Source organism: Oncorhynchus kisutch, linkage group LG10 (genome assembly GCF_002021735.2).
Source record: "Oncorhynchus kisutch isolate 150728-3 linkage group LG10, Okis_V2, whole genome shotgun sequence".
NCBI lineage: Eukaryota > Metazoa > Chordata > Actinopteri > Salmoniformes > Salmonidae > Oncorhynchus > Oncorhynchus kisutch.
The window spans coordinates 55,474,420-55,498,183 of NC_034183.2; the positions used below are offsets into that span (position 1 = coordinate 55,474,420).

Sequence of the window (23,764 nt, forward strand, 5' to 3'; positions counted from 1 at the left end):
TTGGGATTACATGTCTTGGTAAAACACACACAGCACTTTATTTCCATCAAGACCCGAGCATTCCAAACCACAGACATAAGAGCTATGGGACATAAATCATTTACTGCAATGTATGGTGCTCATTCAATACAGTCAGTAGGAATCCTCCCCAGCAAACCCAAAATTGGTGGTGTGAAAGTTCCCTGAACATTCGTTAGGTTGCGTCAAAGGTTCTCATGAAAACAAAAAAACTGTCCAGTTGTGCCGATGATTATTCAATGTTTGGATAAAACATTCGGCTGACGTTGCAAGAACGTTCCCAGAGTCTGTTCTTCAAAAGGTTCCAGAATGTTTCATTAGGTTGTGGGAACAGTCTGGTGAGAACATTGTAGGGACATCCCAAAATATGTGTTCCCAAAACACAAAACTGTCCAGTAGCGCAATTGATTATACAATGTTTCTTTTAGGGTGCAAAAAAACCATTCACCTGATGTTACAAGAACAATAATTCACTGTATATGTTCCCAGAATGATAAAATGAAGTTTTGAACAGTCCATGGAGGTTTCTTTCATGTGTTCGTGTTATTTTATTGTTGAAGAAATTAGTTGTACAACAACACGTGACAATTACTTGGAATCACATTACAATTTATTAGACATTTATTGCACAAACAGTTCCACTGTATTTTGTTGATCGTCTCAAGCGGGGATCGAGGTTTGGCGTGTTAGTCCTGGAATGAATCCACTGCGCCACTTGAATGGGACCAACACAAACATAAAGGTCTTTATACCTTTACTCTGACTTCAAGGTTGTGGTCTTTGTCTTAATCTAGAAAAATAAATATACTCTATAATTTCTTACTCTACCAACCTTCTTTATATACTGTAAAGTTGGGATGTTTTGCCTTTCATCTTCCCTACAAACTTAATTTCAGAAATCATGTTAAATTCTTGCCTGGCAGATTGCATTGATGTGCACATCGATGTGAATATGTACTAAGACATTAAGCCATAGTTTGGATCATAATTGAAGGATTTCTACACTTCTACACCTGCATTGCTTGCTGTTTGGGGTTTTAGGCTGGGTTTCTGTACAGCACTTATATATCAGCTGATGAAAGAAGGGCTATATAAATACATTTGATTTTTGATTTCAGCACAAAGGGAAATCCACTTGAAACATTATGATCCTGGTGGTGCAGCAGACTAAATAACCTACAGGGCTTGAAGATGACTTGATTACTATTCTTTAAAAAAGCTATAGCTATGTTTGGACAATACCCTAATAAAATATAGTGATATAAAAATATTGAAATGACATTTGTTTAAAAGTTTGCCAACTTCCTATAATAATGTTACATTACACATCAGTATTAGCAGAACATTGCAGAAATGTTTTCAAAACTACTTCCATTAATCGTTGAAGTATGTCATAACCTTACAGAATAACGAAGAGTCTCGCAGGAACGATCCTTGTGGTGTTGTAATAGGAATATCCTTGGAATGTTCGCCTTACATTCACTAAAATGTTTCTGGTGATATCTGTAAAAACGACCAAAAAACATTCCCCTAAGGTTCTCATTAGGTTGTCAGGGAATGTAACAACACAATGTTCCAGTAATGTTCTTAGAACATACTGCCACAACATCATGTGGAAATAACAGAAATGTTTCTGGGGAAACATTACAGGAATGTTCTGCTAATGATGGATAGGTTATTCAAAACGAGCATAACAACAAGCAGGGAATTCCTACAATGGTCTCATGAAGTTATCGTGTGACATTATAACACGATGGTTCTAATAATGTTCCCTGAACGTGGAGATATGTTACTACTTCAATTAAAATATTTGGTGATCAACAATATTCTTTAAATGTTATCATAATGCAGTGTTACTGTTCGAGACCAACTAAAGCGAGACCGATTCAAGACCAAGACAGGACGGGGGAGAACGAATCAAGACTGAGACCGGGAGGGGGACAAGAGGTCCGAGACCGATTAAAGGCCGAGACCAGAAAAAAGTCAAATTCAAGACCACGTTTGTAATTTTGTCAAATCGTCAGCATAATAAGATTTGAAAATGTCCTGTGTTTCTGTGTTCATATTTCAGAAGAACATATGGATTCTTTAGACATTCAGAATGGGGTAAAAATGCATGCTGAGGGCAAATAGAGCCACTCTACAATGCTTTACTAACCCAAACACAGTGGGGAACAACGAGGGCCTTCGAGGCTTTAAGAGAAAGGCTAAAGGTTTATACAATTATTATTAATTTCAATGATGTTCTGATTTAATCTCTTACATTTTTGTTAGAAAGGGAAGGGTTAACACTGAAGAGAAAAAATCTGGATTTTTCTTTGGTGGTCTCTGTGGAGATAAATCTAGCTAGCTAAGTCAGCCATTGGCTAGGTCATCAGAAGCTTGATGGAAGGCGTCTGCCATTCAACTGTATTAGGGCAAAATGCTGGAGTAACAGTGGAATCAACCAATCACAATGACTTGTAATGGGTGGGACCAAAAATTTCACTGTGCAATAGCGAGCAGTAGTTTTCCCATGGTCTAGCTAGCTTTTGTTGTAGGCTAGTTTGCAGGCTGCAGAAGGATTTATCGAAGAGGTTGTCCCTTTTCAAGAATAACTTTCAACAAGAAGTAAAGTTTCATATGATCATCTTCTGGTGAGTGGAACTGTGTTTTTTATTGCAGCTCGCATGATGTTAGCCATCTCTCTGAAAATAACTTACAGTATGTGCGTAAAACATTGTTGCATTTACACTTTAGATCAATGGTTACTTTGTGTGCCAAACATGACATGTTTTTTGCAATGGGAAGTAATTGTCGTACATTTCGATTGGGAAATGCTTCGCCTAATGGTTATGTTTTTGTATTCTTATGATTGGGACCTACTGGCTTATTATGTCCGAGTGAACGGATCGGCTCTATGCAGTGGTGTGGTGGTGCCTGGAGAAGTGGGTCCTGTGTGAAGGAAAGGCGCTGTGTGATATATCCTATGTTTTCCTATAGTTTTGTCAGATTTTCATACTTTTTTAGAAATAAAATATGAAAATGTGATGTTCTAAGTCCACAACAATGCTTAAACCACATTAGCAGACCATTTGAGGTCTGGGAAAAATAAAATATGTATTTTTGTCAGGTGTAGTTACCCTAATTAAATTGAGCAAAATAAATGCCCTACCCATTTATACAAAACAGCATTATATAATTCTGTAGGCCTACATTGCAGTCTACATTTAATTGGGAAGGTTTTTTGGGAATGCCTTAAGAAATGTTCATGCAAACAGTGCATGATGACTGGATTGCTCATTGCAAATATCTTACTAACCAAGATGATGGACCAAACCTTTTCGATACCTGGTTTGCAGACCCATTGTTGCCTTAGTTAGCATTTACTGGTACATATCATAAGTTGAAACATCTTTCCTACCCTACCGGCTACCGATGTCATTCTTCTGTGAGCTGCTCCATGCCACAACCAGTTGAGAGTTGAGCACTCTTGCTGTCTGCAGATGATACTCTGCTGAAGCTAGGCTATGTGTGCTGCTCACATGTGAATATATTTCATGTGCTTTGCAATTGTTTAGGCTATTTTTTTGCATTATTTCTCTATTGTACTACATCAACAATAAATCGTATACCTCCAATACACTACTTTGATACGCAACAGTAGGGATTAAGAACTGAGTATAGGCAGTGCCCACTGAAAGAAAAGTGGGTATAAGGCAGTGAAGGCTGCTGAGGGGAGAATGGCTCATAAAAATGGCTGGAACGGAGCAAATGGAACGGCATCAAGCACCTGGAAACCATGTGTTTGTGGTATTTGATACCGTTCCATTTATTCCGTTCCAGTTATTACACACGAACCCGTTCTCCGCCATGCCTGTGCCACCAACCTCCTGTGGTATAGGGCATATACCTGTGTAGAACCTCCACTACACCAAAGGGCCCTTTGTGTTTTACAAAAAGTGCACTCTCCTACATGAGTGCACTGGTATTACGGTTGCTGTCCTTTCACCATCACGGACCTGTCACACACTGAAGGTTTAATAGGTTTGCCACTGCGCAAACATGTCTATACTAGCTATAATTTCCCCCAGCGAGTCAAGGAAATTTGGACAAAGTTTGAGGATATTTTTTAATATAAGTAAAGGACAGTAATGTTACGAGTAAAGTAAGAATCCCAGGTTTCAATAGGCGATATGATATTAATGGTTCAACAAAGGAGTGTATATATTTGGCTTGACGAATCACTTTTATGCGCTGACTGAATGGAAGCTGATAATTGCTGGTCTCGGCAAGAAATTTTGAGTCATCACCATCCATGACCTAGTCAAGACCGAGTAAAAATGCATCCAACACCGATACAAGACTGAGACACTCAATATGTGGTCTCGAGACTAGACTCGAGTACTACAACACTGTTGTAATGATAGCTCAAACCCTAACTAGAACTTAATTGGTATGTATTGTAGAGAAATGCTATTTCTTATGTAGGTGACCAAACTATTGTTAATGGGGGGCTACAACTCAGAGTAGAGCCTGTGGGGTCCCCTACAGGATAGCTCCCGCATTACACTAATTGCCAAAACCAGCGCGCACACACATGATCTCCGTTGTAGCTGAACATTGTATGCCCGAAGAGGATTCTACGATGACGGACAGACAACTGAGCCAATGGCGGAAGACTACAGACTACACCCCAGCTGAACCAATCCAAAGATCCGATCTTCCAGAATCAACCTACTTTCTGTTCTATATAAGTGGTGTACTGATTGTATCGGCCTCTTCTTCGTCTGCGTTTCCGTACGAACCAGCGGGAGAGCCGTAATTACGCTGTTCTAGATATCTTCACTCTGAATAAACTGTAGCTTGTCATACAATTTACCACCTTGTCTGAATCGATCCTTGACCGACTCGCCCGTCTACATATCCAATTTCTAACAGTATGCAAATGTTCTGGGAATGTTCCCAGTTTGGTGTGCTGTTTGTTGTTATCAATACACATCATTGGTTGTTAGGCCTATACCGGATCCTAAACAGGCCCACCCTGATGCAGGAGAGATGTTCCTGTGCCGCAGAAATTGAAAACTTGTAGTATATCCACGGTTTAAAAATGCTTCTGAAGTTTGTAATTTCCACTTAAAAATTTCACACCTGATTTGGCCTAACGAAAAATGTGCAACTATGGGGCAAAACAGATGGGGTTGGCTTATATTGTTGATAACATATAAACTATATTTCGTCTCCAATTTGATTGAAAACATAAATAAAGTTGCACAAGGAGCACTTGTCTCTCAAATACATCATTATAGTTGTTGGTTAGCTAGCTAGCTAGCACATGTCTGCCATATTAGCATACAGTAGATGTGACATCAGTCAAAATACGTCAAAACAAGACATGGTATCAAGAACAAGATCAAACTGAGCTGAAACAAGCCACTTACAATTCGTCACCTGGCAGTTCCTTGTCATTGTTGCTCGCTATCTGGCCATCCAGAACCACAACAACACACAGGCTTTTGCCCCTTTGAAGCGTGCTCATCGTTTTTGTGACGTTGTCAGCTAACCCGTCTATATTGCTGTAGTAGGTTGAGGAAACGTGCTTCTACACCTGCATTGCTTGCTGTTTGGGGTTTTAGGCTGGGTTTCTGTACAGCACTTTGAGATATCAGCTGATGTACGAAGGGCTATATAAATAAATTTGATTTGATTTGATTTGATTTATTGTCTGGAGGATACATTGACAAACTCATGAAAACCCATAAATAAGCCCTTGGGATATTCTCTATGATATTGAAAAATAAAGACTTTGAGAGTGTGAATGACAATCTACATCCTGCCTAATGACTGATTGAATAGGCCATATAGTTTAATTGATCGAGAGTCATTTCGAGAGCGTTTACGGTCAAAATGTATCACACATCCTTGTTTGCTAAATGTCCTTGATTAATCGTTGGAACAATCATCCTATTGAGAAACGAATAATTATGTTATTGAACAGTGTAAATGACCCAAATGCAGATTAATGCAAACTAGTCAATGTGCTCATACTCAATCAGAGGCATGCCTTCACAATGAGCCTACATGACCGACTTGGTAACATGAAAGGCCGATAACATGATGGAGAGGCAATTTACTGCTGTTCTCCATCTCTCTCCACGACCTTTTCCAAAAGGTGTATAATGTATTTGTGTGCCTACCGCTGCAGTAAATAACACCAAGGCAGAATCACAGACCTGTCATCACACCTGTACTCTACACAAAATGCCGCCCAACCATCAAACAGAGGCCACCGGATTGATGTATGAATTTAAAGAGGGCCGCCTACAACGGCGTGGCGGTGTCATTGTACAGTATTGAACCCATTATTTCCTCAAAAAGGAAATGCCTTAAATGGTCTGAAAACATGAACCCAATAATGATGAATGAATGTCAAGATGATAGGCTAGAATAGTATCAGAATGCAGAATGACTTTTGCTGTAGGAATTAGGACATTTTTAATATAGAACATCATCCCCAGCACTGATTATTAGGGTTATGATTGCTAAGTTAAGGGGGGGTCTCTATCAAATGTCTAATGTAATTCCCTTACTTTTTAGGAACATTGTCGGATTCCTTGTCAGAGAAGGAAGAGGATGGGAAATAATAATGAGTAATGACTTCAATTAGATTATTTTATTTTAAACACCAACACTTTTTTGAACAAGTCTGGAAACTCTATTGAGTGGGGACGATATACATTTTACTGACACTATTAAAGTTGAATTAACACAGGCGCTTTTTGCTGTGTAGAAACACATAGCAACACAATGTGTTCATTTCTCCGGTCCTGGTCCTGTCCCAAAGCCATCCCTTCAGCTTTTTAGTCTCTAAGAATAGCTAGACACAGGAGATGAGCTGCAGCTGCTCCTCCTGAATCTCATTTACCTGCTACCGTAGCCCAGCTCTGAGACTATATCGGTAATTAATAGGTTTTTTCGTCTTCTGAAGAAACTCCCCTCAGCCATTTCCCCAGCAGGCGCTGGGACAGGCAAGACAGACAACAGATTTTCTCCGGAGACACCCCTGCTAAGCAGCCAACTTTGAGAGAGACTACTGAAAAATTGAGAAGCCGCAAAGAAAATTAAAAGCACCCATCCTCACCGAAGCCACCATGTTGTTTTATTCATTGATTGATGTGGGGTTTTGTTGGCTGCGCCTTCCAGTCACAGGCCAACATAACACACAATAGGGCTGGGAATTGAAACAATGCAGTTAAAAATATATGAATAAGAATAAGAAATGAAAGTAACACGGAATTAAAGAGCAGCAGTAAAATAACAATAGCGAGACTATATACAGGGGGGTACCGGAACAGAGTCAATGTGCAGGGGCACCGGTTAGTCGAGGTAATATGTACATGTAAGTAGAGTTATTGCATAGATGATAACAACAGAGAGTAGCAGCGGTGTAAAGGGGGGGGGGGCAATGCAAAAAGTCTGGGTAGCCATTTGATTAGATGTTCAGGAGTCTTATGGCATGGGGGTAGAAGCTGTTTAGAAGCCTCTTGGACCTAGATTTGGTGCTCCGGTACCGCTTGCCGTGCGGTAGCAGAGAGAACGGTCTATGACTAGGGTGGCTGGAGTCTTTGACCATTTTTAGGGCCTTCCTCTGACACCGCCTGTTATCGAGGTCCTGGATGGCAGGAAGCTTGGCCCCAGTGATATACTGGGCCGTATACACTACACTCTGTAGTGCCTTGCGGTCGGAGGCCGAGCAGTTGCCATACCAGGCAGTGATGCAACCAGATGCTCTCGATGGTGCAGCTGTAGAACCTTTTGAGGATCTGAGTACCCATGCCAAATCTTTTCAGTCTCTTGAGGTGGAATAGGTTTTGTTGTGCCCTCTTCATGACTGTCTTGGTGTGCTTGGACCATGTTAGTTTGTTGGGGATGAAGGAACTTGAAGCTCTCAACCTGCTCCCCTACAGCCCTGTCGATGCAAATGGGGGCATGCTCGGGTCCTCTTTTTCCTGTAGTCCACAATCATCTCCTTTATCTTGATCACGTTGAGTGAGAAGTGGTTGTCCTGGCTCCACACGGTTTCTGGGATAATGGTGTTAAATACTTATTTTCCACCATAATTTGCAAATAAATTCATAAAAAATCCTACAATGTCTAATTTTGTCTGTCATAGTTGAAGTGTACCTATGATGAAAATTACAGGCCTCTCATCTTTTTAAGTGGGAGAACTTGCACAATTGGTGGCTGACTAAATACTTTTTTGCCCCACTGTATATATCTTATACCATGTGGTTTGATCTAACATGAAAAATGAAGCCCCACCCCCTTCTCAGAAGTGTGAAATGCTGTAAGCTATATTATGTTACTTACCTCATTTGTCCATGTCATCTCATAACATTCTGTATCTATATGTGTGGAAGCTGATCTTAAGCGGAGATGGTGAATTACTGGGAATTAAAGGAGGTCTATTCCAATTTCATATAATATAGAGAAACAAAACAAACTATGCATATGTACTGCTCCACATTCTGAATCTCCTCCACCCCGGCCTCTTCAGGGCTTCGAGAATGTCTCAGAGTGTTCAATTAAAAACCAAAAGTCATTAAAAATGTAGCCACCTTGAGACTGTTCAGTAGTGAACTGCTTTGGATTCGCTGGGCGTTTCAGGGTACACCCAGTGTCGCAGATAACACTTGAATTGTCTACACTTGAAATTAAGATTTAGAGGTGCCATGAAGCAAAACAATCCTGTGTGAATATTACGCTGAGGAAAAATGAGGAGAGAGAGATCAAAATGCTGGAGACACTGCCAAAGAAACAACGACACAATTGACTTCAAACAGCTGCATATGGGTCAATGCTGACAACTGAAAGGACTGAAAGGGCAACATGAATCTAGTGAAAGTACATGATATAATTGTTGTGGTGAGTTGAGAAATATTAGATTCCCTTGGTAAATGTTCCATTTTGATTAACATTTCCCCTAGAATAATCATCTATTTTGATAAAACTGTATATATATTTTTTTTTTACATTAAAACCACTTAAAAGGGGCAAGATTGGAAGAAATTATGTTGTGTTTTTAATATCGCTGGAGTCAAATGTACCTTGCAATAATGCATCCTATGATAAATGTGCATACTTAAAAACAGGTACTTGACTGCTTGGTATGCAAAACAGTAGTGAAGCTGTCCATCTTTGTAAATCCTTTAAGCAGGTTATTAATCAATCAATAATGAACTAGATAGAAGCTTTGCAGGTAACTGAATGTCTGATATTAATTGCTGTGAATAGTCCATGATAATTCAATGTATCAACTAAAGCATTAATAATGCCTTGGAGCAATTTGCATTTAATGAGGTGCTGCATCATAAACCAGAAAGACACTCAACGGCACAAACTAATAAAGTTATTCAAATTAATCAGGTATTACAGATATCTCCAAGAGTTTAAACAATACCAAAGGGCATACTACTTTGGTGTAATTTACATACATATGTCAAGAGGTATTTGAAATACATTACAGTTAATGAACTCATCAACCAAACTATTTAGGTCCTGTCATGGTAACTAATTAATTTCTCCTTACTGCGATGGAACTGACATTGATGCCATCTCATGGTAACTGTGTTTTCATAATTGCACAGGCTCATAGAGGCAGCAGTTAACCAAGATAAGAGGAAGCAGAGGCCTGTTACAATGATAAACTGGGAGACACACAAGGTTGCAAACCCAGCTCTAATGCACAATGTGAGCATTATGGAAATGTTCACAATATGTTCTGTAACAAGGAAATGAGCCTATGTGTACAATGGTCCATTGAATAAATAGTAGCCTTGAAATATAACTAGTAGCCCTGAAATATAAGCAAGTCAAAATAATGTGTGGAGCGAGGCTTGCTATCGCTTCACCCTGGCAGAGCTGTTCCACATTGGAAACAGGGTCTTGGTAATAGGGGTATTTCTCTTTGTCCAAATCAAGATGATGAGGGGTGTCATTACCAGCAGACAGTGCACTGAGGTGCACACACCTCAATAACTGGGCAACTAATGGGGCTAGACATCTGCATGGTGATCCACAGCAAATGGGGGCAAGGCATTATTGCCAGGAATACCGTGTGCAAGTCAAATACAGAATGTTAACCATTCAAATACAGAATGTTAATCATTCTCATTTTCATGGTAACAGCATTGAAGAACATACTGCAAGTGCCTAGGGAATTGTAATTGCATAACAGCACATCAGGCAATCTGGTGGGCTGCACCAAAATGGAAAATATTATATTCTCCATCCAAGCTGCAACCTTTTACATACGGTATATCTGTACTTGTGAGAATGTACAGTCTACCGCATGTCAACAGAAATGAATTCTGTTAAAAGAAAACACAATGACTTCATGTTTTGCCACCACTTAGCACCTAAAGGGAAATAGATTATATTCCGGTATTGTCAGTAGTTAACATGTTCATTTGCCGAATCCCCTGGAATTTAACATTCTCTCTCCTTGGCTCTGAAGATGTACGGTCTGCAGTGAAACAACCTTGTATGTGCATTTTTGTGGGAAGAAGCACTTTATTTAAAAAGAAAACGGGACAGGCTAACCATCTGAGAGGGAGGGAGAAACTCAGCCTTCTCTTCTCTCCTCCCCTCTCCTCCTTTCCTCTTTCGCTCTCCTCTCCTATTCTCCCTTTCTTAGTCAGCCCCTCCTCGGTGGGTCCACACAGCAACAGCAGAGAGAGACTGGCCAAACCCATGGCTGATTTACAAACCTCAGTTTAATTACTCGGTTAAAGATAGAGCTCTATACACCAGAGAGTTTAGGGCTGACACTGACATTGACACTCATTTTCCTTCATCACAAGTACAGTCCAACAAAGATTTCTGGTTTTGCAAATTGTGCATCAATTGTGGTGAAGCAGATTCGTTTTTTTGATTCTGCCGGGAAATATTACTATCCCTGACACCAAAACACCAGCCACAATTAGAATAAAAGTACTCAGTACCGTGGCTCAGAATAACCACAAAAAAATTATAATGGGGAATTAAATTTGACCCAGTCTTAACCTACTGTATATTGATGAAGGTAATCCCAGTCCCTGCTCAGTAGTCCAGGTAATAGTGCTGTAAATAAGGCTAGTATATGTACTAACCTGTGCTGAGAGGCTTATACAAACCAATGTACATGACAGAGGGCAGCCAATTAAAAAGAAGCCCATGCATTCCACAGCAAAGTCCTCAAGAGTTTTGCTTTCAGCATTCATCCAGTCTGGTGTTACAAACACCATGCTTCAACCAACTGAGCTATTGGAATCACGTCTAAATGTGTTCTTGTGTGAATTATTTGGAAACCCAGAATACCAGGTTTCATAGAATACAGACCATAGTCATTGAGTTTGGTCTATTGTTAAGATAGACAAGTAGCCTCAGTTCTATCAGCAATACAGCACAGCACTCTAGTGGTCACAAGGGGAATGTGTGTGTGTGTTTGTGTGCGTGTGTGTGTGTTTGTGTGCGTGTGTGTGTGTGTGTGTGTGTGTGTGTGTGTGTGTGTGTGTGTGTGTGTGTGTGTGTGTGAGAGAGAGAGAGAGAGAGAGAGAGAGAGAGAGAGAGAGAGAGAGAGAGAGAGAGAGAGAGAGAGAGAGAGAGAGAGAGAGAGAGAGAGAGATGTATTCTATTGCTGTGTTTTTCAATACTGTGATGTGAAGGTACACTCCATTTCCACCCCATACATTTCCATGAATTAATATTTGACGTTAGACTCCAGATGTTAGGACAGAAATTTCAATTAAACATATTGTTAAGCACCATATTACATTTTGAATCTGTGTTTTACAGATAATAGTAAATGAATCACACATCACATAATATTCAGGCAGGTGTCATTCAAAGATATGCAAAGAAAGAACACATAATATCCATTCATACAGTATCGAAGAGACTTGATGAGGCTATACATAGAAGAAACACATTTGAATACATTTGAAATGCAGTGTAGTGATGGGAGGGAAGGAAGTGACTTATGCAATTAGGAGATAATTACTCACAGTTAAGATGACATTTTGACACTGCAAGCTTTTATCTGCATATGTGTGTGTGTGTGTGTGTGTGTGTGTGTGTGTGTGTGTGTGTGTGTGTGTGTGTGTGTGTGTGTGTGTGTGTGTGTGTGTGTGTGTGTGTGTGAGTGTGTGTGTGTGTGTGTGTGTGTGTGTGTGTGTGTGTGTGTGTGTGTGTGTGTGTGTGTGTGTGTGTGTGTGTGTGTGTGTGTACGAGAGAGAGAGAGAACCCTGTGTGTCCCTGAGCTCTACTGTATGTGTGGGTAGAAGGGTGTTTGTAATCTCAATCTCTATGTAATCTGTGAGGTAGGTGACCCATCAAGGCTCCTATTAACCCGAACAGAGCTCATTTTGCTCCATGCCAAAACAAGGATGCCATGACCCCTCCATAGCCTTTGCTTATTGAATGAAAGAGTTACATCAGAGGGCCTAGTCACTTCTCTTAGTTACTGGGACAACTATTAGGTGTAAGGCTGTGCTTATTTAGCCAGCAGCCTGCATTAAAGTGAGAAAGATTATTATGCCGGCTAGGGCACTAGCCAAATGATGAGGTGACAACCAGGTTTTAGTAAAAGGGTGCTTTTCAGGTTCTCTATTAATATAATGGCAACAAACAACTTCCAGTTAATGTGAAAATGTGATATGCATTGTTTACCATCAATATACAGTACTTCATTAAATTGACCGGGAGGAGAGAAAGGACCTCATGATGTACTTAGATTGCACTAACAAAAATGTCTGCCGGAAAAACTTCCAACGCTGGCTGACGGCTGAATAAATACTAGCAAAAAGTAACTTGCATTAGTGAGCAGTCCATGTTATGCAGTAGGCCTATCAAAACATGTCAGTTTAAAAAAGGAAATAGAACTCTGTTAAATATTTCATGACTCTTTATGAGTGCAGTAAAATGAATAGCCAACTCCTCTCTTCAATTAAATGATTCCTGACTCTGTCAGTAGGCCTAGTGCAGTACATTTTTGAATGTGAATAGCTGCTATAAAATGTCCAGCTATAGCAATTAAGAAAGACAATCACACTTTAATTACCCTGGTCTTAAATATCCTCACTATTAAAATGGAGTCATTCAATGGATTTAATACGTCAATCATGGCTATATAATCCCTGTCTCATTAGAAACCAGCTTTAAAATCAAACGAATATGAGAAAATGCAGTTGAGAATGGGAACAAAAGAGGGCTAGGTATGTGCTGAAATGTAGGAGTTAACACTGGGGATGAAATGTATTTTTAATTAAATCCTGCCAGAGTCAGACAATCACCTTATCTCCCCTATGTGGGGGCGCATAAAGAGATAAAACTCCATACACAGTTTTACAAGAACACAAAACAGATATTAAAATGGTAGTGCTTTAACTCCAGAGGTATTCATGAACAATGCATGAGCTTGTTCTTTCTTTTTAATTTGCATGATCGGCCACTCCCATGCTTTTCTCTCGCTGTCTTTCTGGCACAAAACTAAAATCTATAATGTCCTAATTGGAATGGTTATGTACAGTATCTGTGCAGTGTGGAATGATGAATCGTTTTTTTCAGCAAGTCTACTGCATGAGTGCATGAATACAAATGGCTTTGCATTTTGTTAGAAGAAACATTTGAACTTAAAGGTAGACTCAGCAATATGACATAGCCGCAGAAAGTAAACAGCAAAGTGGATTAATTTCCACAACAACTAAGATTGTTGATACGCGAGGCTCAACTTCTCCGCTGTTTTGATCCCGTGGCTACCACGCTGTGACAGCGTGAAGCAAACCCGTACACATGCAGATACTGCGTGTGACCGTACGAGAGAAAAGTCATACATCTCATCATCTGTGGCGCTGTTCATGGCAACCCCATTTTGCCGAGTCTACCTTTAAAAAGCCTGTAATGTCAGTTTCACTGCATCTGTTTCATTTGCCATTCAGTACCATTCATTCAGTGTTACATATGAATTAGCCTGGACTCATAGATTAGATGTAACATAGTAAATGTAGATCCAGACCCTCAAATTATTAGGATATGTTAGGTTTGGTTACATAAGACAAAAGATTACTTGAGGCAAAAACCAAAGGAGGATGGTAGGTAGGTTAGTTGGTTGGTTGGTCTGGGTGTATGGTTGGACGTACAACACGAACGTCTAGCAACCCAAAGGTTGCGTATTCAAATCTCATCATGGACAATTTTAGCTACTTAGCAACTTTCCACTTTTGAGCTACTTTGCAACTACTTAGCATGTTAGCTAACCCTTCCCCTAACTCTAACCCTAACCTACACCTTTTAGCTAACCCTAACCTTAACCAAGCAACACTAAATTAGAATTCGCAACATATCAAACGTTTTGCCAATTCATAACATATTGTACATTTAGCAAATTCGTAACATATTGTACAAATTGCATTTTGTAACATATCATACAAAATGAATGATGGAAATCCCAAAATGAATGCATACCATACTGTCACGTCTACTCCCTCTCCGGCAATCGAGGTCACCAGGCAGCTCATTATTACGCACACCTGTCATCATTGTTACGCGTATAAGCGCCTCATCTGGACTCCATCACCTCCCTGAATACCTTCCCGATATACAGTGCCTTGCGAAAGAATTCGGCCCCCTTGAACTTTGCAACCTTTTGCCACATTTCAGGCTTCAAACATAAAGATATAAAACTGTATTTTTTTGTGAAGAATCAACAACAAGTGGGACACAATCATGAAGTGGAACGACATTTATTGGATATTTCAAACTTTTTTAACAAATCAAAAACTGAAAAATTGGGCGTGCAAAATTATTCAGCCCCCTTAAGTTAATACTTTGTAGCGCCACCTTTTGCTGCGATTACAGCTGTAAGTCGCTTGGGGTATGTCTCTATCAGTTTTGCACATCGAGAGACTGAAATGTTTTCCCATTGCTCCTTGCAAAACAGCTCGAGCTCAGTGAGGTTGGATGGAGAGCATTTGTGAACAGCAGTTTTCAGTTCTTTCCACAGATTCTCGATTGGATTCAGGTCTGGACTTTGACTTGGCCATTCTAACACCTGGATATGTTTATTTTTGAACCATTCCATTGTAGATTTTGCTTTATGTTTTGGATCATTGTCTTGTTGGAAGACAAATCTCCGTCCCAGTCTCAGGTCTTTTGCAGACTCCATCAGGTTTTCTTCCAGAATGGTCCTGTATTTGGCTCAATCCATCTTCCCATCAATTTCAACCATCTTCCCTGTCCCTGCTGAAGAAAAGCAGGCCCAAACCATGATGCTGCCACCACCATGTTTGACAGTGGAGATGGTGTGTTCAGGGTGATGAGCTGTGTTGCTTTTACGCCAAACATAACGTTTTGCATTGTTGCCAAAAAGTTCAATTTTGGTTTCATCTGACCAGAGCACCTTCTTCCACATGTTTGGTGTGTCTCCCAGGTGGCTTGTGGCAAACTTTAAACAACACTTTTTATGGATATCTTTAAGAAATGGCTTTCTTCTTGCCACTCTTCCATAAAGGCCAGATTTGTGCAATATTCGACTGATTGTTGTCCTATGGACAGAGTCTCCCACCTCAGCTGTAGATCTCTGCAGTTCATCCAGAGTGATCATGGGCCTCTTGGCTGCATCTCTGATCAGTCTTCTCCTTGTATGAGCTGAAAGTTTAGAGGGACGGCCAGGTCTTGGTAGATTTGCAGTGGTCTGATACTCCTTCCATTTCAATATTATCGCTTGCACAGTGCTCCTTGGGATGTTTAAAGCTTGGGAAATCTTTTTGTATCCAAATCCGGCTTTAAACTTCTTCACAACAGTATCTCGGACCTGCCTGGTGTGTTCCTTGTTCTTCATGATGCTTTCTGCGCTTTTAACGGACCTCTGAGACTATCACAGTTCAGGTGCATTTATACGGAGACTTGATTACACACAGGTGGATTGTATTTATCATCATTAGTCATTTAGGTCAACATTGGATCATTCAGAGATCCTCACTGAACTTCTGGAGAGAGTTTGCTGCACTGAAAGTAAAGGGGCTGAATAATTTTGCACGCCCAATTTTTCAGTTTTTGATTTGTTAAAAAAGTTTGAAATATCCAATAAATGTCGTTCCACTTCATGATTGTATCCCACTTGTTGTTGATTCTTCACAAAAAAATACAGTTTTATATCTTTATGTTTGAAGCCTGAAATGTGGCAAAAGGTCGCAAAGTTCAAGGGGGCCGAATACTTTCGCAAGGCACTGTATGTCATTATATATGCCTGATATGCCCTATATATGTTACCTTCCCTATATATGTCACTCTTTCCCTAGGTGTTATTGTTTCTGTTCCAGTGATCGTGTCTGTACTCTACCTGTGTGTTTTGGTCTATGTTCATTTAGTTATTAAATACACTCCTTGAACTTGCTTCCTGACTCCCAGCTCACACGTTACAGAATAACGCCTCACCAAAGGGAAGCATCAGGGAGTGTTTTTATTTTTTTTGTTAGTGTAAGTGACCAGCCCATCAGGCTCCCGCGCCTCAGCCTGGCCCGTCAGGCTCCCACGCCTCAGCCTGGCTCGTCAGGCTCCCGCGCCTCAGCCTGGCCCGTCAGGGTCCCGCGCCTCAGCCTGGCCCGTCAGGCTCCCGCGCCTCAGCCTGGCCCATCAGGCTCCCGCGCCTCAGCCTGGCCCGTCAGGCTCCCGCGCCTCAGCCTGGCCCGTCAGGCTCCCGCGCCTCAGCCTGGCCCGTCAGGCTCCCGCGCCTCAGCCTGGCCCGTCAGGCTCCTGCGCCTCAGCAGAAGTGACCGGCCCGCTCCTGGTCTCCTGGTCAACGTCCTGATGATGGAGCCACGCATCAGGGAGGTGGTACGGTCAGGTATCCTCCTTCTCCGACAATCGAGGTCACTAGGCTGCTCATTATTACGCACACCTGTCACCATCGTTACGCACACCAACGCCTCATCAGACTCACCTGGACACCTGCCTGATTACCTTCCCTATATATGTCACTCCTTTGGCTCTTTCCCTAGGCGTTACTGTTCCAGTGTTCATGTCTGTACGCTGCCAGTTTTTCTGCTTTTGTTTTATGTTCATTTAGTTATTAAATACACTCCCTGAACTTGCTTCCTGACTCCCAGCGTACATGTTACACATACGAAATGTAACATACAGTATCATATTCCAAATGAAGTGTGTCAGATTTATATACAGAATAATACGAAATGCTGTGAGAGTGTAACGGCATTCCTCCTCTTCTGAGGAGGAGTAGCGAGAAGGATCGGAGGACCAATGCGCAGCGTGGTAAGTGTCCATAACGTTTATTTTAAGATATAAACTGAACACTATGAAATATAAACAATAAACGTGAACATGAACAAAAACCGAAACAGTACCATGTGGCAACAACCACTCACACGGAAACAAACACCCACAAACCAAAAGTGAAACCCAGGCTACTTAAGTATGCTTCTCTATCAGAGACAACTAACAACACCTGCCTCTGATTGAGAACCATACTAGGCCGAAACAGAAACCAAACATAGAAAAACAAGCATAGACTGCCCACCCCAACTCACGCCCTGACCATACTAAATAAAGACAAAATAAAGGAAATAAAGGTCAGAACGTGACAGTACCTCCCCCCTCCAAAGGTGCGGACTCCGGCCGCAAAACCTGAACCTATAGGGGAAGGTCTGGGTGGGCGTCTGTCCGCGGTGGCGGCTCTGGCGCAAGACGTGGACCCCACTTCACCACAGTTTTTCTCCGCCTCATTGTCCGCCTCCGTGGCCTCTTAAACACGGCGACCCTCGCCGCCGACCTCAGACTGTGGGCCCTAGAAATGGGTCCCGAATGGACGGGAGATTCCGGCAGCGCTGGACAGGCGGGAGACCCCAGCAGCGCCGGACAGGTGGGAGACTCCGGCAGCTCCGGAGTGAAGGGCGATTCTGGCATCGCCTGGCTGACTGACGGCTCTGGCAGCTCCTGGCTGGCTGACGGCTCTGGCAGCTCCTGGCTGACTAACGGCTCTGGCAGCTCCTGGCTGGCTGACGGCTCTGGCGGCTCCTGGCTGACTGGCGCCTCCTGCGCCTCCTGACTGACTGGTGCTCTGGCGGCTCAGGACAGACTGGCGGCTCTGGCGGCTCAGGACAGATTGGCGGCTCTGGCGGCTCAGGACAGACTGGCGGCTCTGGTGGCTCAGGACAGACGGGAGACTCTGGGCGGCTCAGGACAGACGTGTCCATAATGTTTATTTTAAGATATAAACTGAACACTATGAAATATAAACAATAAACGTGAACATGAACGAAAACCGAAACAGTACCATGTGGCAACAAACACTCACACGGAAACAAACACCCACAAACCAAAAGTGAAACCCAGGCTACCTAAGTATGATTCTCAATCAGAGACAACTAAAGACACCTGCCTCTTATTGAGAACCATACTAGACCGAAACAGAAACCAAACCTAGAAAAACAAACATAGACTGCCCACCCCAACTCACGCCCTGACCATACTAAATAAAGACAAAACAAAGGAAATAAAGGTCAGAGCGTGACAGAGAGGGGGTTGTGTGAATCTTCATCACACCTTGGAATGGAGATTGGAGATCCAAACACAGCAGGGCTAGACTCATTCTGTTCTTGAAAACCAGCCCAAATGTTGTAGGCTATAAAGTATTTTAGAGGATTTTTTTTTAAATGGCACTGTCATGTAGCAACAGCTAATCATTAATATGCATCAACAGCAAGCAGAGCTACTACACACCCAATTTTTGCCACATCCATATGGTCTACAAGGTGACAGCTGTTCCTTCAGTCAGAAAGAGATGAGTGAAGAGAGGGGCCTGCCTATGATAGTCAAATGAAAGGGAACGTAGCCCTGGTGACAAAAATGCAAGCTTTGCAATTTTTTTCAGGTGGATGCGATGCAGAGTCTGCCAGTGCAGTGCCAGAATGAAAGAGTCATCTCTATGAACATGACACAAAATGTCAAATACACGAGGCTCAGCGGAATTGTTAAGCGCTCTCCTGAGGGATGCTCAGACTGAGGACGAAGATAACATGAAAGGAGAGTTCTTCGTGGAGGTTTCACCTTATCACGCACCCCTCAGTCGGGTGTCCTTGAGTCCCACTACCTGGGGTTTCACTTTCAGATGGCAGGCCTTAGCAGAAAAAAAGCACCTTGTTGTTTGAAAGGGAAAGGGTCCGTCTCTGATGTAAATAAATAAAAACATAGAGTACAAAGGTGTATGGTGTGAGATTATCAGCATGGCTACCAAATTCTCCAAGTAGAAGTATTTCATCAAAGTTCACTAAGAATAAGAAATTAGAAAGGTCACACACAAACAGGGTTGGTACAATTTCTCCAATTTCCATTTCAGGTTTATCATTATTTTTGTCTGTTTAAGACAGTCTTAGAAAGTTAGCTGGATAACTTTATATGCTATGTTGTCATATTTGATGACAGACCTTGGCCAGAGGGATGGTTCCCTCCCTTATGTTCTGTAGTCTAAACAACTGCATGAATGTGCAAGGTGCACAAGACCTAGATTAAACACTATATATGCAAACGTATGTGGACACCCCTTCAAATTAGTGGATTCGACTATTTCAGCCACACCCATTGATGACAGGTGTATAATCAATCCATAGACAAACATTGGCAGTAGAATGTCCTTACTGAAGTGCTCAGTGACTTTCAACGTGGCACCGTTATAGGATGCCACCTTTCAGTTGATCAAATTTCTGCCCTGCTAGAGCTGCCCTTGTCAAGAACAAGCTCACAGGCCTGGAGCGGGACCACCGAGTATGCACTTAAAAATGATCTGTCCTCGGTTGCAACACTGACTACCGAGTTCCAAACTGCCTCTGGAAGCAAGATCAGCACAAGAGCTGTTCATGAAATGGGTTTCCATGGCAGAGCAGCCGCACACAAGCCTACGATCACCATGCGCAATGCCAAGTATCTGGAATAATGAATCATGATTCATCATCTGGCAGTCTGATGGACTAATCTTGTTTTGTCGGATGGCAGGAGAACGCTACCTGCCCCAATTCAGGGTTCATGCTGTGCTGCTGGATACTCCTGATATCCATCCAAATCCGATGCATTCTGAAAACTGAGTGCAAGTAGGTCTATGTCCGGCTTATTTTATGAAACATTTATAACAATGGCCACATCCCAACGGTACAACAGATTTTGCTATCAACTCAATTAATCAAATCAGACTCACCTAAATTAAAAACTCTGTTTTAGTTTCTTCTCTTTTATTTTGCAGTGAGGTAGGCCTAGGATGCGGTCCAAAGACTTAAAAGACACACCCTCGTCCACTTAACCTCCCTTGCCTTATGCCCTTGGGGGAATCCCTGTCGCCATCGTGGAGGGCGGTCCAAATTATTAGCCAAACAAGGGAAGTTTGCAACGTAATAAGCCCCTCAGCCCTCGTTTTTAAGTTGGCTTTGTGAGTGTATAATTATGTTCACACCGAGTGTACAATTATGTTCACTCCGTGGCCTGAAACTCCCCATAATTCAATTTGCGACGATTGTACATCCGCTAAGAAAAGTCTGCGAAAACTTAAAAACAACCTCAATGGAGAGGTCAACATGCAAGTGTAAGTAAAAACAAATGCAAATAAGTTTGAAAATGTGCTACTAGTGCACATGACAGCACAAACACGTCTTGTAAATAGTAAATGTGTTTTTGTTTGGTTATCTTTTGGAAATTGTAGAAATAAAACATTTTCCTTCTTCAGAAGATCCAGCTAGGCAGGCTAACATTAGTTAGCTAATGAATTTGCTAGCTATCAAACAGTAAGCGTATATATTAATAATTATATATTTAAGTGTCTACTTAATTTGAGAGCTGAGGGAATAGGGTGTCTTTTAAGTGTTTGGACTGCACCCTAGGCTACTTTTCCTTTCCCCACCACAAAAGTAGCATTCGAGATTACCTTCTAAACATTGTGGCAGAGGGTAGTGTGGCCTAAACAGAAAACAATATGCTATGCTGGTTTAATATAAATATGCCTACTTTAACACACAAAATGAACTATTTTTCTAACTTTCAGTGGGAAAACAGGTAAACCCACAGTTGCACCTGGTTTTCTATAGTATTTCCCGCCCTTTGAATTCAGGTAATTATCGTTGTTTCCACTCCTTGTACTCTGTGTCATATGCCAAAGAGACTGGCCTTTCAGTAATTTCAACTTTCAATATGCAGTTTGACAATGTGGAAACAGACTGATACCCAGACTAGAGTTCATACTCCGAAGATGGAATATGCCATTGCCATACCTTTAGTTTAGACACATCCAAAATCACTTTTTATCACAATCATGATTGTGTTCACAAATGTAAAAACCAATGCGCACAGGCTCAATATGGCTGATCGCAGATCTGCCCATAGCGACCGGACCTGCCGCGTCATTTCATTCTTCAGTGGCAGTGCGCATGTGCGAAATTTAAAGAGGGACGTTTGAGGAACTGAAACTGCAGACGATATCTATGCTTATAATTAACAGCCTTCAGTAAAGTTTAGCATTGAAGTTCACGGCAAACGGATCCCAATAGGCACACGGTGTGAAATATTTTACCACTATTTAGAAAATATATAGGGATCTGACCTTTTTTTTACGAACAACAGCAGCTGTAGCAGAATACTGTCGATGTTTTAGTGCGGCCTCGGCATATCCTAGGTCTGCTTGCCGATATCAAATGCCACAGCAGCGGGGCGAAACTTTGGCTCTTCAGCCTGCATTAGTATAGAAGGTTATCTAACCCAAAACATGTCTGAGATTCTGGTTGTTGTAAAAGAGAGCTTGGTCAAAATGTTCATGCGCTTTTATTATGCTGTATTTTGACTTCATGTGAGCGATATATGCTTGAGAATACTCTTTGAAAAGTATGTTTATTTTGCAATAGAATAATCATGTAGCGTAATGTTTACTTTTCTCAATGTGTTGCTTACATGTCTTTTTCGTTGTTGTTTCAGGACAGAAAGAAAACCATGTCAACTCAGCCTCTCATCAGATCAAAGCAGACCGAGAAATCAATCAATGGAATATCCACACAGGTTGTTTGCACAGAATTCAGTAACTACATATTTATAGTTCTCACACAGTATGGAAAGATTGGCACTTTAGTATCAGTCACACCTGACTCCAGATCAGGTGATATCAGCACTTCCATGTTCACCACTAAAGTATTGCTGGGAAAAGAAGAGGTAAGCAGCTAGACACCACTGGAATTTTTCATAATATTAGTAGCATTGTATTACCGTAATTGACTACTATGAGTATGTATGTGGCTGGCTACATTGTTCCTCACACACGGTCTTGTTTTATTTCTCCCTGCAGGCTTTGACACACGTCTGTGCCAAAAACTTGGCAACATTTGTGTCACAAGAGGCAGGCAACAGGCCTGTTCTACTGGGGTTGGCACTGAAGGACAGTTCCATAGAAGCAATAAAGGCCATGAAAGATGTAATAAAAAGTTGTCAAGTCTGGTAACTACTGGTACAGGGAACAAGCAACAGAATAGCCTACCTGGAAAGACAATTTAAGAAAAGGCTTCATACACTTAACACATTTTTTTCCTCAATGTTTTTCCATCCTTTAAAAATGTATTTTGTTGTCTGTTGTTACTTCTAAGCATGATGTGGTAATAAATGCCATATAAATGGGAAGTTTATGTGTTATAAATGCCTATAGAATTTGGGGGATTGAGTGGGAGCCAATGGTCACAAACTGATTCTGTTTTGAGACAACCATCTCGGTTTTAAAGCCACAGTCTGAATACTGTTAGTGCACAACTAACACAAATATAAATAAAGGAGCAAATGCATCTCATTCCCATGAAATTCACATGCAAAATAGCATTTGATTGATTGCTATGATATAAAAGTTTGGGGTCACTTAGAAATGTGTCCATTAAAATAACATAAAATTGATCAGAAATACGGTATAGACATTGTTAATGTTGTAAATTACGATTGTAGCTGGAAACGTCAGATTATTTTATGGCGTACAGAGGCCCATTATCTGCAACCATCACTCCTGTGTTCCAATGGCATGTTGTGTTAGCTAATCCAAGTTTATCATTTTAATAGGCTAATTGATCATTAGAAAACCTGCAATTATGTTAGTACAGCTGAAAACTGTTGTGCTTATCAAACACGCAATAAAACTCACCTTTAGACTAGTTGAGTATCTGGAGCATCAGCATTTGTGGGTTTGATTACAGGCTCAAAATGGCCAGAAACAAAGAACTTTCTTCTGAAACTCATCAGTCTATTCTTGTTCTGAGAAATGAAGGCTATTCCATGTGAGAAATTGCCAAGAAACTGCAAATCTGCTACAACGCTGTGTACTACTCTCTTCACAGAACAGCGCAAACTGGCTCTAACCAGAATAGAAAGAGGAGTGGGAGGTGCACAACTGAGCAAGAGGACAAGTACATTAGAGTGTCTAGTTTGAGAAACAGACACCTCACAAGTCTTCAACTCGCAAGCTTCATTAAATAGTACCCGCAAACACCAGTCCCGTTTCGGGAAGGCTACCCGAAACCTGTGACCCAATTTAAACAATTGAATTGCAATGCTACCAAATACTAATTGAGTGTATGTGAACTTCTGACCCACTGGGAATGTGATAAATGAAATAACATCTGAAATTAATCATTCTCTCTACTATTATTCTGATATTTCACATTCTTAAAATTACGTGGTAATCCTAACTGACCTAAAACGGAATTGTTAC

At 41.3% G+C, this 23,764-nt stretch overlaps 1 protein-coding gene across 1 annotated transcript; it reads left to right on the forward strand.

Moving 5' to 3' along the window:
- The first annotated feature begins 21,446 nt into the window (after nt 1–21,446).
- LOC109893366 (proteasome assembly chaperone 3-like) lies at nt 21,447–23,222 on the forward strand. Its single transcript, XM_020486567.2, has 3 exons — nt 21,447–21,585; nt 22,000–22,230; nt 22,364–23,222. The coding sequence occupies exons 2-3, from the start codon at nt 22,015–22,017 to the stop codon at nt 22,514–22,516; spliced, it is 369 nt and encodes a 122-aa protein (XP_020342156.1). The 5' UTR covers nt 21,447–21,585; nt 22,000–22,014; the 3' UTR covers nt 22,517–23,222.
- Nucleotides 23,223–23,764: the final 542 nt, after the last annotated feature.

Excerpts from the sequence above, each read along its gene's own strand:
- LOC109893366 (XM_020486567.2), top strand. The coding sequence starts at position 22,015 with ATGTCAACTCAGCCTCTCATCAGATCAAAGCAGACCGAGAAATCAATC. Across the intron at positions 22,231-22,363 it reads TATTGCTGGGAAAAGAAGAG|GCTTTGACACACGTCTGTGC; the intron begins GTAAGCAGCTAG and ends TTCTCCCTGCAG.